The sequence below is a fragment of the Syngnathus scovelli genome, chromosome 6 (assembly GCF_024217435.2).
Source record: "Syngnathus scovelli strain Florida chromosome 6, RoL_Ssco_1.2, whole genome shotgun sequence".
Lineage (NCBI taxonomy): Eukaryota > Metazoa > Chordata > Actinopteri > Syngnathiformes > Syngnathidae > Syngnathus > Syngnathus scovelli.
In genome coordinates this window covers 14,562,965-14,580,225 of record NC_090852.1, presented here as the reverse complement: position 1 = coordinate 14,580,225, position 17,261 = coordinate 14,562,965, and the positions used below count along the sequence as shown (strand labels likewise).

Genomic DNA, 17,261 nt, shown 5'->3' with positions numbered 1-17,261 from the left:
AACCTTTACACAATGTGAAATTTTGTGGTGGCACACTGCATTTGCTGACATCCCCCTGGGGGGGTCAATTTGTTGCTGATGTTCCCTACTTAATGAGATTCAATTTGTGAGGGGAATATTCCCCCTTTAACTCATTCTAAATAGTGTCCTCTTGTATAACCGAAGAACTGATATGCACTCATCGTGGCTTCTGCTTACGGGATGCAGCATAAGCAGAGCATCTTAGAAGCTGGTGATGTCATGCCTTGTGATGATTGGTCGGTGAGGACTTTCTCTCCTCCCCCTTTGCCTTCGTTCAACCGTCCATCCTCACTGCATCTACTACATCATCCACCCACTCCTCTCTCCATCTCCCATCTGACTGCCATCTCTCCCTGTCTCGTCACTGCTTTGCTCCTGCCAGGAAGATGATGTTGTGACAATGAGTCTGGCCAATGATCAAGCATGAAGGGAATGCAAGGGGTGTGTCCGCTGTCTAGCTTGGGGCTGATTCAGGAATCAGAGAAGGGAGACGGAGAGAAACAAGGAGGTAGAGAAGACGGAGAATATACACCGGCTTAAAAAAGGGGAGAAGAGGAGGAGGAGAAGGAGGAGGGTGGGTGGAGGCTGTCACCGCTCCACGGCGGAGCAGTCTGTGCTGTCATGGACAAATATCGACCAAAGAGGCCCACTACGCTAGCTCTAATGCCACAGCGACCACAAGCCGGCACCCAGGTAGGGATTAGGGATGACTCCACCCTTGTTATTTTTTATCTCTTTCAAATGAGTTTGTGTGTGCGAGAGTATGGGTGGATCCTGTACTTAGCAGCAAGCATCATTAGCTCCACTCTGTGTGAATGTTTGTGTGTCCTGTCATCATCATGATACAGCATTGGCTATGTCTTTGCGGTCAAGTGTATGTGTGCAGCGTTTCTGGAAAAATATGAAGAATTTACATGCAGTGCTCATTTAATGGGCAGTGGATGTGGTTTTTGTTTGTTAGTAATCGTGCCAAATTCACACAATTAGAAATGTATCGAATTGCAGGTCAGTGCAAATAAATGCTTGGTTTAACTCTGGATTTAATATCTTCAACAGAAATACGATGTACAGTATATTACAAGACATGCATACAAGCAAAGCTTAGATGACTCATCATTTCACAAAGAATATTCAAACAAGTTTATCATTTTCTCAGTGTTTAGTAGTGTTAGTAGGCCAGACCATGCAGGAGCAGTATGCCTTTAAATGAGCTGCATCCTGTTTACAGTGTCAGAGTGGAGTCATCTCATCGCAGCATCCCTTTATCATCAGCTTTCAAATTGCTTAATAAAACAAGTTCAGGACTTCATGCAAGACTAGTAATAGAGAGAATATGACTTGTTTAGATCATGTACACAATGTCTCTGTAATCGTAAGGATGAGCCTTTTGTCCAGAGGGCCTAAACCTGACACATTTGATGGACTTTTAAAAAATATATTGAAATATATATTTTATCAGTGATACAATAGATGGCTAAAAATGTGTTACATGTTAAACTTGACATTGTCTTTCTTTCAGCCTATTACAGTAACATTATTTTCACTGCAGATTGAAATGGAAACTGAAAGTACATAAATGTGTAGGTGGAGTCTTTTATTTATATATATACACGTATATATATATATATATATATATATATATATATATATATATATATATATATATATATATATATATATTTATATTTATTTGAACTCATTAGTCCACAAGGACATATGGTATTGCCGATTAGATATAGTGACACTACTGATATTATTTGTGACAAAAAGATAACTGAATAAAAGAGTAATGTTGTACAGCTGCAGGACAGCAGACTTTCAAAGTAAAGTCCTAGAAAAACAATATACTTGGAAAATGGAAGCTAGGAGAGTGCAGTGGAACTGTTTTGACCCCTGCTATTTTCAGCATCTTGGATTGGATGTCTTCACTGGGGGTTGATATCATTCCAAATCAATAATGTTTTTGCGCTGATATGTAATGAACAATAATCCTGCAATTTTATTTAGTGAAGGATTTGACCTTGGCTGTAGGGAAAAATGCAATACCAGATTTACAATAAACGTGAATACTCCGATTGCCATGTTTTATCAAATACATTTGTCATGTCCGATTATTGCGAGTGGAATTGCAGTGTTGCAAAACTGGACTGTACCATATTGGAATGTGCTAATCAACTTTACATTTTACAAACAAGGATCTGATACCTAATTATTGAGTCATGGAAATATTAGTCTTTTGTAAAAATGCATATTCTAAAAAAAAACTACTTTTACATAAACATATATTGTTAATATATTGTTAGTATGTTAGTATAAAAATCTGAATTACAAGCATAGATGTGCTTCCAAGGTCAGAATCAGTGTATGAAAATGTAAATTGTTCAAATGGAAAAGGACAAAAAGGAACAAATAAGCAAGAGTCCCCAACATAAGACACTTAAGATAAGACACCTAACAAGGTAGCTTAATTAACACACTGTTAAGTCAGGAATATTTAGGCAGCTATTATGGTTTCTTACTTGATACCAGTTGCCACCACTTATGGAGGACTATTTAGACCAGAGACAAATGTTCAAATGTTTTAAAAAGATGCATGGTAATAAAAATTGTGCAATATCTCTATTTTTTAAAAGTGAACATATTTTTAAAAGTATTGACACATGAAGTCGATACACAATTTTTCTCCGCGGGCCACATAAAATGATGTGGCGGGCCGTATCTGAAACACCTTTGTAAACCATTGCAACCCTGTGTTCATTATTTACAATTTCCCAATAGAAAAGAAAGATTTAGATGGTCACACTGCATTCTCTTTTTTGCATACTGTTTTTTTTTTAGTTTTGTTTTTTTACTCCTGCTCTTTCTCATCATCTGTCCCAAGGACACCATTAACAACAATTCTCTTGGGAAAAAGGAGAGCTGGAAGGAGTCCCGATCTTCATCCCCACACATTACAGGTATGTCCTAGGGGCCCAGACACACAAAAATCTGGGTGGAAAGCAGGTTCCTACTTCTCAGTGGCGATCTGTAACCACCCCAGCCATCTTTTACGTCATTCACCCTTGGAGGTCTGCATGCAGTTCCACATCAGGTTACCGAATAAATAATCTGATGCTTGTCTTTGTGTTGTAAGGGGATAAAACACAACCCGATAGCCAATCAAAAGCAGAGGACAAAGTCCGACCCCGCACCCGCCGCCCAGCCCCTAAACCTCCAACTGCCAATGGGGCCAACAGTAGAGCCAGCACTCAAGCTGCAGCTGGTGACACGCGGGCTCGGCCTCGAGACAAACAGCCGCTCGGAGCCACACACGCTCAGTCCTTGAGCATGCCTCGGAGCCAACGGAGAGGTGGTGCAGCGGGACCAGGTAGAGGAAGAGGGGGAGGGCGGGGAGCAGGTGCGATGAGAGAGAGAAGCTTGGGGGACATCAGAGGGAAGGATGGAGTGACATCAGGGAGAGAAGAACGAAGAGGTGGAAGACTGTGTGATGAGTCCAAGGGCAAGGAGAAAGAGAAAACCATACAGCAAAGAGCAAAAGAAGGAAATGGACTGAAAAGCTCCGGCTCAGTTGGGAGTGGGAAACTATGCACCAAAAAGGAAAACCTGACTGGACGGGGGAAGCCCAACAACTCGCTCCCAAACCAGGTTTACTTGACGGCCATGGTGGTCCCACGCACACCCGTAGCACCAAGAAAAGAGGACAAGACCCAGGTCCAAGGTAATAAATCACCCGTGGCCTCAAATTGAGGATTGGCTCTGTTGATGTGTCCGTATGCGTGACTCTTGATCATGTGACCGTTTAGAATTCAAGACAGTTTCAGCTGAATAATAATTATGTCATCAATATAACGAAAATGAGTATTCCAAGAAATTGTTAATGTAAATTTGTTGTCAAAGGTTGCTGCATTTACCTTTCAATGTTATGATTTCTTTTTTACCTTTAATATAAATCAAATATTTTTATAAGACAGGGACCAACCAATTTAGAGCCCCAACTCATAATCACCTTCTCCTGCCTCCCCTCAAACTTCTGCCAAGTGTTCATATGGACGCTCTTAAATTTGGATATGTTTAGATTATGGACTATCCTTGTCAGTGTCAACCTTAGAAATAAAAAAACAATGTACAGATTGGGTTCAGCACGCTGCAGCTATTCCAGGTCTCGCTGTCTTTGCCCACATGAGCATAAAAGTCCCACAAGGGAGAACTTCTGAAAAGAAATTCAAAACTTTGAAAAATAAATGAATGGATGTGCTTTTAAACTATAACCTTTGTTGATCTTTGCTTGTTTTCTTAGGCCAAAACCATGACAGGAAAAGTCAAAATACCACTGGCCATTCCCAGTCTAGCAGTGAGGTGGTTTCCAACAGAATGTCCCTCAGCTCAGACACAGAGGGACCTCTACCCGAACCCCAACATCCCCATTTATCGCATCGAGCAAACCCTGACATCCGGGAAGAAGAAGGGGAGGGTAAATCTTCCACCCGGAAAGGTCATCAAAGTACAAAATCCTGCCCTGATTCAAAATCTGTGAAGGTCCAGTCAGAAGTGAAGTCAGTGCACGGAAAGGATGATAATGTGACTGGGGCTGAGAGCACCAAATCAGCCTCTCAAGGAGCTCTCGTAGGCGGACAAAATGTACCAAAGAGCGAAGCATCTGCAGTGTTAAATGATGCCAAAAACACCCTGGCAGTTGAGGAACACACTCTGGTTGGCGTCAAGGATTGCGTGAACACAAAGAGTGGACACAATGATGACAGTGATGCAGAGACGGTTTATCAGTCAGCCAATGAGGAGGAAGACCCTGAGTATGAGGAGGAGAGGAAAAGGAAAGAAGAAGAAGCAAGGAAGGAAGGTGAGACATGTCGGTTTTGAGGTTTGCGGTTCAAATTTCTGTTCTTTCTATGATTGTGGGGAATACTTGGCGTACTGTGACGCATGCATGTTCATTTCATCGACACCATACGTGTGATTGCGACATTCGCACCTAAAGTCAGCTGCGATCGGCTCCAGTTCACCTCTTAACCCAAATGAAGACAAGCAGCATCGAAAATGGATGAACGTTTTTATATTTTCAATCTAAAAAATCAGTTTGAGCACTGAAATATAGCATCAAATAAAAATGGTTCTCATTGAGATTTATGTGATTGTGAAATTAAAAGACCAGACGTGCAAGTATTCATTAAGCGGATCGGATTTGTCGGTGTTTTCTGCTCCAAGGGCGGAGGAAAGAAGAAGAACTGAAAAGAAAGGAGGAGGAGAAGAGAAAGATGAAAGAAGAGGACTTGAGGAGGAGGCGGGAGGAGGAAGTGAAGAGGAGAAGAGAGGTGGTGGCGAGGGTCAGCAAGCACCCCAAAATAATGGCAACCAAAACATCAGACCAAGAGGAGTCAAATGCGGGGAGGGCAAGTGCCCCCAGAAGCAAGAAGTTCCTCAACCTGTTTTCTTCTGACAACTACAGTTCCACTGGTTTGTTACCTCATCCACTGTGGTCATTTTCTAATCCTGGATAAAACATAGCAACAACTAACAAACCATAATTTGGTTCTCTTAGTGTTTCAGATTCAGACAAAGGTGATATTACCGTGCAGCATTAAATATTTAAGAAACATATTAAAGTTGCTTGAGTTCTTTTAACAATAATACACTTGGAAAGTGACCACGTGTATGATACATATTGATATTTTTCAGGTGCTGGCTCATTTGGTGTGTTTTCTTGTATTCTGGATGGCGTGGAGCAACAGCAGAGTCACAGAGCGGTGTACAGGTTGACGCTTTGACATGTTAACATTTTAATCGATGTGTCATTCAAGACTTTAGAAATACTATGTTGCTCTTTATTAACGACTAGGTTCGTCCCCCGCCATTCTGATGAGCTGTACCTGGAAACAGATGACCCGGTCTTAATTCTCAAGCAGTCTGAGGATCTATGGTGTCAGGGTTACAACATGAGGACTGGAGCCACTGGAATCTTCCCTGCTTTTTATGCTGTCAGGCTAACCAGAAATACTAACAAAGGTGAATAAATCAATAAATATGACTCTGTCCTAACCAAAAACTAGCACGACTTTGATGGAATCAGTCGAATAGTGGCCAATGGTTTTTACTGTCACCTCAATGTTGTCTCCGTGCTTATCTGGGTTTCTCTTGGTATCACAGCTTCCTCCCACAGTCCAAAAATATACAGCGTATGTATAATATAAATGTCCCCAAAAAGTAAATACACTTAAATTCTGATGCTCTCTTACTCACAAATGTGACACACAGGCATGTTTTGTTGAACACAAATCTTTTATAAACTAAATATATAAAAAACAAGATTTTCTTTCATCATATCTCACTCTCTCAGGACAAAAGGATGGTTCCATAGAGCAGTTCCTGGTACGATTCTTAGGTTCCGTTCAAGTCCCCATCCACAAAGGCAGTGATGTGCTGTGTGCAGCCATGCGTAAGGTAAACAAATATATCTCAACGTCTAAGGGTCAAGATGGAAATAAAATTTGTATGGATTAATACTGTATGGAAATTAGGAGCAGTAATCTCAAAGCCACTGTGCGCTTGATTTATTTGGACGAACAATCTTTTTTTTGTTTGTTTGTAGGAATCATCAAAAATACAACTAAAACCGTTATGATTTTCTCAGCTGGGTGTCATTGGGTATATATATAAAAAAAATAATTCTAAATGTATTTTCTTCTGATCAGGATTCTTTACAAGTTTTCAAACTGCAGAAAAACAAAAGGAATTTACCTCACTATTCTAATACTTTTTCAAAGGGATTGTAAATACAACATTGTCTTATTTCCACTACAAAACTGATTTCAATATATTTACTACACCGATGTTAGTATCTCTGCGTAGTTGTATTTCAGTTTATTGAGAACAAAAAAAAGAACAAGAAAATGTTACATTTGGTAGTTTGCATTGACAACGCTGCTGGTGGTGCTCCTCAGACGTATTAACCGATGTGTCAACAGGTTGCATATAACAGACGATTAGCAGGACAGCCTCCCTCGACCTGTACGGTTGAAGTCAGCGTGAGGGGTGTGAAGATCAGCGTCCAGGACCAGTGTCATGCTGCTCACAGGGTACGTGCAGCGTGACTTTTTTGCCATTCATATTCTTGATTTCTTTGTCTCTATTTCAGGGAGAGCAGTGTTTCCATTTCTTTCATTTGAAGAACATCTCATTCTGTGGCTGCCATCCAAATCATAGCAAGTAAGTGGAACTAAGGAGTTTCCATGAGGTCACCAATTTGGAATCGTACCTTCAGCGTGCTCACTGCACGTGACTCTAATTATTTTACTTTAGGTACTTTGGTTTCATCACCAAACATCCTGACCAACAGCGCTTTGCCTGTCACGTAATGATGGCAGACACAACTTTACATCCTCTGGCCAAGTCAGTCGGGTAGGCCGGTTTTGTATTCTGCTTTTTCTTGCACTTTAGTTTTTAGCCCTTTGGGGTACGATATGGACCATTTTTGGAGTATGTCTGAACTGCATTCCTTCATGTTTTGCAGGAAAGCCTTTCAGCAGTATTACAAGGAACACATTGGCTACTCTTGTCCCACCGAAGACATCTTCATTGAATAATGCTTCTTTTTGCTCCGAGCAACAGTATGTTCTAAATATTATTGATGTGCATGTGTAATCCATCTAGATCAGGGGCTCCCAACCTTTTTTGGACTCAAAATCTACTTTTCAAGCAGCCAACTGCCTGAGATGGATCAGTTCAATGTTAACACCACAAACCCCCACACACCATCTTTTCCAGCCTGCAGTGACAACACTAGCCATAAATGACCCTAAGAGGAACAAAACGTAAAACCAGATAGAACACAGGTAGATCTCTGAGTTTGAAAAAAGTAAAATCAGAAAAAAAAGTAGCTTATTAAAATATTTTTAAACAGATTTAAAATACCTTCATCATATGTTTCAAGTTTTCAATTAGCTATGGGGAATCGAAAATAAAAAAAAGCATAGTTTTAACCTGGTTTTAAAAACAGTACAGCAGCTCACGTGTGCCATTTTAAATCACACCCAAACAAGATTTGAGAATGAGAATTCATGCAGGTTATGCACTAAGCTTCAAATTTACAAGACATTGACTTTCAATATACAGAGATTTAAAGTGTTTTATCTATCGTCAAGTTCTCAAGGTTTCTCGCCCCCAGATGTTTTTGTTTATATTTTGGTTTAGTTTTTCCTTGTCCTCCTGGAGGTTAAGATCAGGGGATGTTGTTAATATTGGTCAACTGTGGAGCCCCTTGAGACTTTTCAGTGATTGAGGGCTATATAGTAAATATATTTGACTTGACTTCATGTTATCACATACTTGTCTGTCCAAACGTCTTTAATGTAGGGACTACGAGACAGTTTTAACAGAAGAAGTCTTTTGGAAAACAGGGGAAGCATCTTCAGCCACAAAGAAGTCCAGTTGCCTTGGAGGTAGTCTTGGTATGTGGGGGGGAGGGATTACATCATAAACTGGACCACTTCAATGACCAATGTGAGACTGCTTGCATGTTTGATTGTTCTTGTCTGCATCCACATACAGGCAACAACTTTTGCCTGTAGATACTGTATGTCACATAGCCATGTCTCGATGGAAGGTTGGACCTGATCATGCGAACTATCCAAAATTGTAACGTACAGCATACCTGCCCAGGACCACACATACTCAAAACATACTTTAGGAATAGGCCTGCAAGGTTAGAAAGACAATAAAATAATGTTTGAACGATCAATAGAGACTGTTTAGCGACCATAAATGTGGACATGATTCAAATGATGATTCAAATTTGACTCTTTAATCGTGTTTGAATACATATGAGTTCCTGCCACAATAGAAGCTCTACACGCCACCTTAAAGGGGAAGGCAACCCCAAAATGTTCTTAATAATATGTAGTATGAGCCCCCATTCGTCAAAACCTAGTGTTCCGATTAATGTTTTGTTTATGGAATATGAATTAAAGAGGCAAAATCTACCGTTTTCATGCATCCCAGGGGGTATCCATTATGCCACTTACTGTTAATTGAAAATGACATCACAGTTGCCAGGTCTTAACCAATCACGGCTCAGCTTCAGAAAACTGGTGCGCCATAATTGGTTGTGACCTGAGACCTGAATAAAAACTGGTGGATTATGTCCGTTTAAGTAATATTCCATAAACAAAACATTAATCAGAACACTGTGTTTTGAGTAGTTGCACAGGAAAAATGATTACAAAGAAAATTTGACTTCCTCTTTAAACTAATCCATCTAGAGTACATAGTGACTCTTGTTGAACAAAACTGTGTTCCTTTTGTTCCCATATTATATTTTTTATATGATTATTTTTGTCTTTTGACTAAAATTACAGTTTGCCTTGCTGTAATAGTGGATACTACTTGAAAGCACACATTAGCAGTCGATCTTTGGTCATACTGCAATCCTAGATATAAATGAAGAGGGCATGAAGTGTGCATCTATCCTCAGCAAGATGCATCACTTTTCAACATTGTTTTGAGTAAAGTCAGCTGTATGAACTAAAACTTCTCACAGTCCTTGTGCCTCTCCTGTCATCAAATTGTCTTCTTTATTGACTCAGCACAGCCAAACAAGGGCTTCTTAATAACTTCCATTTGCTGTTTAAAAGCACTATAAAGTAATGGCCCTGCTTTTTCTTTTGCACATACTGTATGAAAACAAAGTGTTTAAAAATAATACAATCGTGTCACTTTTTATCGTACAATCCCAAGACAATCTACTGTTGTTCAACAGTTCTGACATTGTTTGTTTTTTGCCCACCACAAAAGTAGTGTTCCTGAGTAGGGGTTGCACAACTTCAGACAAGATACAGAAAAAAAAAAAAAACATGATCTGAGATAATGCTTAAAAATATTCTTCTTTTTGGGGCCACCACAGCAGAACATGGTGGGAATTTGTCACGTTTGCAATAATGACGGACCTCTTTCCCAATCTCCTTCCACCATCATTGTGAAAAAAAATGTCATCATCTTTGAGCCTGACTTTTGTATTATTATTCGTACCCCTTTACTGGTTTTCCATCACTTCACAGAAGATACACATCCAAAAATAGAAGACAATGTTAATCAATTAAGGTATTGAAGTCATCTAATTGAGAGCCCTCTTGCTGCAAGCAGCTCTGCTTTCTCCTCAAGCCAAAAACATGTGATTGGTGACCCATCTATGTCCAAACGATTCTGAGTAGTAAAGTTGACAAATGAATTGGTCTGTACAACCCCTATTCCTGACATGCAGTTTTTTTGTAAGCACTGTGTAGTGGCCTAGGTGTTCCGTGCAATTAAGTGTAATGTTCAACACCGCAGCCTGTTGTCTTAGCAGTCAACATTATCCTCAGCCAGGGGCGCAGATGGGATTTTGGAAGTGGGGGTATGGGGAGCAACTGAAACTAAAATATTTGTTATTGTGACTAGTTTCCCAACGTTACAGAACAATTAACTGCCACAGCTCGGATAGTCTACTTGTCTGCTTTTTGAGACAATGCTGTGATTTCATCTTTTTTTTTTTCTTATTCTGAACACTAAAACCGGCTACCTGTTCTCAGTAACTCCCCCTCCACAACCCCTTGCATGGTAAAAAAAAAAAAAAAAAGGGTGTTACTAAGAACGAAAATAGAAATTTAAGTACATTTTTACTACGGATAGAATTGATCCGGGTACTCTGGTTTGTTTTCACACTCCCAAAACATGCATGGTAGACTGATTGAGCATTCCAAATTGCCCGTAAGTGTGACTGTGAGTGCGGATGATTGTTTGTCTTTGTGTGCCCTGCGATTGGCTTGCAACCAGTTCAGGGTGTCCCCTGCCTACTGCCCAAAATCAGCTGGGAGAGGCTCCAGCATGCCGTGACCGTTGTCATCCTTGGTTCGGAAAATGGATGGATGGATGGATGGATGGATGGATGGATGGATGGATGGATGGATGGATGGATGGATGGATGGATGGATGGATGGATGGATGGATGGATGGATGGATGGATGGATGGATGGCATTGAGTACATAATACAAGACAAAAGAAAAAGTTACGTTGTGCCCCATCTCCCATTTGCGTTGATGCCCTGAGCTCACATGAACTTACATTGTTGTTTCCTGTTTAAATCTGATCACACTAGTCTGGCATGCTCTTGAATAAATATGAAAAAAAAATACCTCAACTGCAAATGAACTCCAATTTTTAAGGACCTCGGTATATGAAAAACATCTGGCCTTCACACTCACCAGATCTGGACCCAGAAATGAGTAGTACTGCCTTATCAAGTGATGAATTCACCCATCACAACATGAACTTCATCATGGTGGGTGACTGAGAACAAGCTGCTGAATGACAGATTTAAGCGGGAAATATACTATGTTTTATGCAAAAAGAGTGCCTATTTATTTTTCTTTTATGATTATGTTCTGTCTATATTTACTGTTGTCTTCAAATGAATTCTGTATTTGTACAGCTTGGTATTAATTGGTTCACTAATATCGCTAACATGGTTATTTCAAGTGAAAAAAAAGTGGTAAAAATCTCAGCAAACCTCAGGTTCTGACCTCAAGATGTAATTTTGAAGTAAAATAGAACAATTAAACACACACCGAAATGATCAATTCCAAACTTTAATGGGGGAGCTTTTTATCATTTCCATGCCAGATAGCCCAGCTGCAGTGGAGATTGTTTTGTCCCCTTGAACGTCTTATTTCATCTCCTCAGTTAAAGGGATCAACTGTACATAATTATCCAAATACATGGAGAGTGTATGTTTGTATAGAAGTTATTATTCTATACTGGAAGTTTGACCAAACCATGGGTGAAACACTGCATGATATTGATGTTGAATTATGCACAGACTAGTGCCGATGATGATGGTTAATTGGTTATTCCTGTCAATAAAACACATTCAAGAAAGCAGAAATGAGACTTGTATGACATCACATGTACCAACTGGCCACAACATTACAACTCCTTGCACATGCTAATAAGATCCGATCAATACAAGATCTGTTTTTTTAGACATGTCTCTACAAAGACAGCCTAAATACATTTGGCTCAATAACATTTGTAACAGTTGTCTACCTAACCAATATTTTAGTAACAGCTGTTGACATAGTGCAGTTGTACACCTAGTTCACTATAGTGAATTTAAATATTTAATACCTGATACCTAATAATTAGTAGGTCCAACAGTGTCAAACACAACTGAACATGATCGTCACTCATTCCAAATTTTGGAATATTTTCTAAGCGTCAGCGGGGGGTGTCACAAAAAATGTCCGTGCCACGCTGGTTCCGCGGTCGGACTCAAATGATGAAAAATCAGCCTCTCCATCCTGGAGCTTATTCAAAATTTTGGAATATTTTCTAATTGTCAGCTGGGGCTGTCACAAAAACTGTCCGATGACGACGACAGAAATGGCAATTGCCAGCCTAAAAACCATAAGCTTTTGCCATTCAAAAATTCTGCATCTAATTGGTAAATTACATACAAATGTTCAAAAAAGTCTTTTTGCAGTTAGCATCAGCGAGTTGATAAATTTTTATCTACTTCACATTTGCAAAGCTATGGGATTTCCCCCCCTTCTCAATACTCGCAATAAGCACTAAGTATGTATTTTGTTTCAATGTGCCAATTTCAGGTTCAGTCTACAATTGACAGAAAAAAGTCATTTTTACTCTACTACGCTTGATTCTTTCCTTTTTTTTAAAAATTTGAGTACTATATTTGAATTACGCAGTCAATTATATGTGCTGGATAATGGCAAAACGGGTGGGTCGCTTCAGAAAGGGCAAATAAATCACGCGAGTGACAACCCTTGATGGGATAAGCCAAAAGTCGCAACAACAGAAACGAAATCAGTAAGAACTTAGATTTTTACCAGTCTTAAGTAGCCTGTGTCAACACTTTTGTCACCTTTTGCCATGACAACTATTGTAAGTCAATGCTGTAATCATTTTTGTAGGTATCAGAAATAGTCAGAAACAATCTCACAATTACATCTTTAATAGCTTTATCGTATCTTTCAGTCTAATACCCCCATTCCAATAAAATATAGAGCATAGTTGAGTGTACAGTTAAAGGACATCTAGGTTATAAACTTTCAGTCACCAAGTTCTAAAATAAGCTTAACAATACACTACATTTGTACAGTGAGGTCTTTTTGTTATACGTACTTCCTTACATTAGAGGTTTAAGTATTTTCATGCTACTAAACTACTCAGATGTGAATGCCAGTAACTAGTGTGACACAAGCAAGAAAAAAAATTGTATTATAACCGAGAGCATGGTGAAGGCTTAGTTTTCAGAAGAGTCCGTCTCCTCTGTGGAGCCGTCACTCTCCACCTCCATCTTCCTCCTGTGGTGGATGTTCCTTCTAGGTGAGGCCTTTCTCTGCACTTCCTTCAGCATCCCCACCGCACTACTACTACTGTTGCTGCTGGGGCTGACTGAGATTTGAGCGATGCTGCGGGAAGGAAGGCAAATTGAGCCAATTTAAGGAAACAGCAACGAGAACTGAAGGTGAAAGGAAAAGCATGACGAGGAAGACAATCTATGCATATCTCACAGTTTGTCCAGTTCCTGGTCCATCTCTGGGTCATTCAGTACCTCGGTTTTACACGGTAAGGCTCCTGTAACCGACAAGCAAAGACTGAAGATTTCAAGTTCCACATATCCATCTACAGTAACTAATCCTGTCTTGGTAGTCAGTATTTCCATTTGTAAAGATTTCTTTGCAAGAAATTATGTCTTTAGGTTTCTGGTCATGTTGTTGGTAGTCACAACAACATAACCAGAAAGCTAAAGACACGTTAAGAACAGAACATTGCTTTTTGATGACTGAGTCAGATTTATTTGTTTATTGTGGTTGTAATCTGCACAGATTTAGAGGGTATGAGTTGAAAGAATAACAGACAATGGGGAGGAAACTAAATACAATAATCCTAAATCGGTGGTACGTTACACAGTGAAATGAATGAAAGCAACAGGCTGTTAAGCAGCACCTTAACCAATGAGAGAGTTGGAATAACTACCGTATTTATTATTTATGTCATCGCTAACACGCACTGGGCGATTATTAGAATATGGGTGATAATTAGAATAAATACGGTATGGGCATGACATAATGACAAGGAGAATATTTACCAATCATTTGGTTTATGGTTTCATGCTTAGCCAGGCTCCTCAGTAAACTGTAGTATGACAACTTGGCAGTCTCTTCCAGTGCTTCTTGTAAGCAGGACCTAGGAGGGTGGCTACACACAACACACGCACATGCAAACACACGGTTATTAAGCAAGTCCAGCGGAGTCCTGAATTGCAGAAGGATGAGGTGGACGCTCAGGGGGAGAGGGAACTAAAAATGAGACTTTCAGAGCATCTCCTGTGGTGCAGATGAACCCAAATGCCCCTCAAAAAAATTGGGTGATTCATCGATTGAAGAAAAAAAAAAAGAATCGTCAGAATTTTTTTATTATAATAATTGTTAGTTGCAGGCCTACTGTTGTATAACCAAGATTCTATCCATATACACAAACACAGGCTATATAAAGAGGCTGGATACATTTCAACTGTACTGTACTGTACTGTACAGATCAGTATCAGTTCCTGGTGAGACTAAAATTGGTGAGCCTAAAATTGCTCTACCTGTTTTTGTTGCGGTCACAGAGTGCATCTATACACCCAGCCAGAATGGAAGCCTCGACCTCTAAGTCCTGTTTCTTGTTATTTTCTTCTGTAGTCAAGCAAGAAAGTGGTTCGTCAGAAGTTGATGTTGGAACAATGACTGTGTTTGGACTTTTCCCAGCTAACAGATCCTGGTAGATTAGCAACACGCTATCCAGGAATTCTACAAGCACAATTAGGAGTAAGGGTTAGAAGAACAGTAGCAACACACAGAAAAGGGAATCAAGAATGATGTCGAATTTGAATTCATTTTTCAATGTATTGAGTGTAAAACAGGATGAACTGAATCTAAATCTATCAAGATGTAGGGCTGTGATATGCTCTCAAAATCAAACTGTTAAAATATATTATAAGTCAATTAACTTGTCATTGCTGCAATCAAATCAAACTGCTATCAATTGTTATCAAACTTCCAGTTAATAATTGTGTTCTACTTTCCGAAAAAAAACAAATCAAAAGTAAATGTCAATGTTAACAATAAGATTGTTTAAAACCAAAATGGACTTACATTTTAAGCACGTCAGAATATCTGTTTTCGATCACATAAAATCGATAAATGATTGCATGATTACCCAAAAGGCCCTGCAGTCTTTAAAACATGAAACAGTACCTTGGTAGTAGAATTGCAACTGGAAGGCATACAGGAAGTCCGAGAAAGACATCAAGGAATCGGAGCCATCATCCATCAAAACAATGCTAAAGGGACACAAGAAGAGCATTTGAACACATTGTACTGCTAACAGGGTGAATATAATGTCCACAAACACTTGTATGAATATTCTGTGGTGTGTACACATGCTATATTCACAACTCAGCATTCATCACATTTATCATGTTTTGTGAAAATTGTTTTAGCTGTCTGAAGACATTCTTCCAAGCTGAGTTTAAATAAATATTCTAAGTTAGCTCCACTAAGCCCATTTGGAGGTTAATGAGTAAAACTGAATTACTTGAACTCAGTTAAAAACCACAACAGAGTTTATCTTTTTAAATTTTTGGTCAATTATATCTGATATTAACTCAGCAGTCAAGCAAGTGCTGAACAAAGCTCGAGTTAGCCCTCACAACAACAGTCACTGTCTGCAAAGAGCATTGCAGATGAGGCTCACCCTCTCAGTATAAATCCAAAATGATAGATAATTGCAAACCAAATATCCAGGGATTGATACTGAAATTGTGTTATCTGTGATGTTGCTATTAACGGACCTGGCTGCACTTTTTACTACCTCCACTGGGAAGTCTGGACATAACAACTGGAGCAGGGAGCAGTACTCCAAAATGGACAGAAGGTCTGAAAGGAACAAATAACAAAAAAACCCCAGATCATTTGACATGAAACATGCAAGAGCGCTGCTCAGTTAGGATAATTGTTATAACATACTCTTGGAATATTTCTTTTAATGATTTGAATTGCAGCACCTATGTCTAAACACAAACAAGTGATCCATTTGTGTTTATCAATGAGTAGATTAATATTTTGTGCAGATCTACTCGTTGAAGAACAATGTAACTATTTGTCTTCACTCAATTGAATTTTCAAGGTCATTTGGTGAAATGTTTTCTTCTGTTTGACTTTCAAAGTGTTTCCCTCACCTCCACTCTTGCCAATTTGCCGGTAGCATCTCCAGAAGACTCTGATAAATGAGGCTCTATTATGAGGGGTGGCCCTGATGTAGTTAAATTCTCTGAAGAGGATGTGGTTACTATTCTTTACGCTGCTAAAACTACAGACACACACAATAAATATGTTCAAATATATTAGACACACACACATATACTTGTGATGTAGATTAGAATACAATTCCCGTAAATTTGCAGCCTAATAAATGTGACATACTATTCAGCGAAGTAGCTGATCACGCCAAAATGGGTGTATTCCTCTTTGTGCTCCAGCAGCTGGGTCAGAGCATCACTCAGGTAAAACAACACATGACTGTCAGCTGTGAAGCAAATAAACAACAATTAAATAACACGATCTGGGGCTCTCACAGTTCTTTTTTTGTTTTGCATGAACCCAAAATGCCACCATGGATGACCTCAAATTCAAAGCTAAGGAAAAGCAGACGTGAACAAGTCTCTCGGAAAGAACATACCAAGATATTCGTCGACCGAGACAGTTGGGTTAAAACGATTCAATCCTGACGTCATATCGACAGAAAAAGATGAACATTACATCTTCCGAAAATACATTACACGATATTCTTGAGTCGCTCTTGACAGTACACATATGTGATGAGTCTCAGGATTTGCTAGTTCGTTTATCCTTCGGTCTGGATTCGAATGTGTATGTATAAACCGGATGTTGTGAGTCACCATTCGAATAGCGCGAAAAAACAAAAGCGAACATATAGTTCCTACCCTTCTCTTTGGAAAGGCGAATGTCCTTTTTCATCGCCACTACGCTTGAAAATAAGCAAATGCTGTTCTCAGATAAATAGCTTAAACAACATGTTGAAGATTTATTTAGTAGGAAAATTCAAAACATGGATTTACCAACATAAGTCCTACCAAGATTCCTTTTGGCCCTTGCTTGTCTAGTTTTTTTTT

At 39.4% G+C, this 17,261-nt stretch overlaps 2 protein-coding genes across 3 annotated transcripts; one reads left to right on the top strand and one right to left on the bottom strand.

Moving 5' to 3' along the window:
• Positions 1-309: 309 nt before the first annotated feature.
• mapk8ip1a (mitogen-activated protein kinase 8 interacting protein 1a) lies at positions 310-12,511 on the top strand. The gene is made up of 13 exons (XM_049724218.2): positions 310-714; positions 2,903-2,978; positions 3,155-3,739; positions 4,319-4,876; positions 5,242-5,490; positions 5,713-5,788; positions 5,873-6,039; positions 6,371-6,474; positions 6,999-7,109; positions 7,169-7,239; positions 7,333-7,431; positions 7,544-7,640; positions 8,386-12,511. The coding sequence occupies exons 1-12, from the start codon at positions 643-645 to the stop codon at positions 7,614-7,616; spliced, it is 2,241 nt and encodes a 746-aa protein (XP_049580175.1). The 5' UTR covers positions 310-642; the 3' UTR covers positions 7,617-7,640; positions 8,386-12,511.
• A 507-nt stretch (positions 12,512-13,018) lies between these two features.
• cstpp1 (centriolar satellite-associated tubulin polyglutamylase complex regulator 1) lies at positions 13,019-17,041 on the bottom strand. Of its 2 annotated transcripts, none has more exons than XM_049723478.1 (9): positions 16,908-17,041; positions 16,552-16,654; positions 16,308-16,438; positions 15,921-16,005; positions 15,325-15,410; positions 14,676-14,877; positions 14,175-14,284; positions 13,597-13,660; positions 13,019-13,494 (listed from the first exon to the last, which is right to left on the bottom strand). In XM_049723478.1, exons 1-9 carry the CDS (start codon positions 16,939-16,941, stop codon positions 13,326-13,328), a joined length of 984 nt encoding a protein of 327 aa, XP_049579435.1. In that variant the 5' UTR covers positions 16,942-17,041; the 3' UTR covers positions 13,019-13,325. The 2 variants fall into 2 exon arrangements, with proteins under 2 accessions (XP_049579435.1, XP_049579434.1); XM_049723477.2 differs by having other exon boundaries at positions 16,808-17,037.
• Between the last annotated feature and the right edge of the window lie 220 nt (positions 17,042-17,261).

What these genes read in the sequence shown, in the direction of transcription:
- mapk8ip1a (XM_049724218.2), top strand. Translation starts at nt 643, where the DNA reads ATGGACAAATATCGACCAAAGAGGCCCACTACGCTAGCTCTAATGCCA. An exon ending in AGTCACAGAGCGGTGTACAG is followed by an intron (nt 5,789 to 5,872) that starts GTTGACGCTTTG and finishes ATTAACGACTAG; the next exon opens with GTTCGTCCCCCGCCATTCTG. An exon ending in AGTGTCATGCTGCTCACAGG is followed by an intron (nt 7,110 to 7,168) that starts GTACGTGCAGCG and finishes TCTCTATTTCAG; the next exon opens with GGAGAGCAGTGTTTCCATTT.
- cstpp1 (XM_049723477.2), bottom strand. Translation starts at nt 16,862, where the DNA reads ATGACGTCAGGATTGAATCGTTTTAACCCAACTGTCTCGGTCGACGAA. An exon ending in GCAAATTGGCAAGAGTGGAG is followed by an intron (nt 16,006 to 16,307) that starts GTGAGGGAAACA and finishes TGTTCCTTTCAG; the next exon opens with ACCTTCTGTCCATTTTGGAG. An exon ending in GTTGCAATTCTACTACCAAG is followed by an intron (nt 14,878 to 15,324) that starts GTACTGTTTCAT and finishes TTGTGCTTGTAG; the next exon opens with AATTCCTGGATAGCGTGTTG.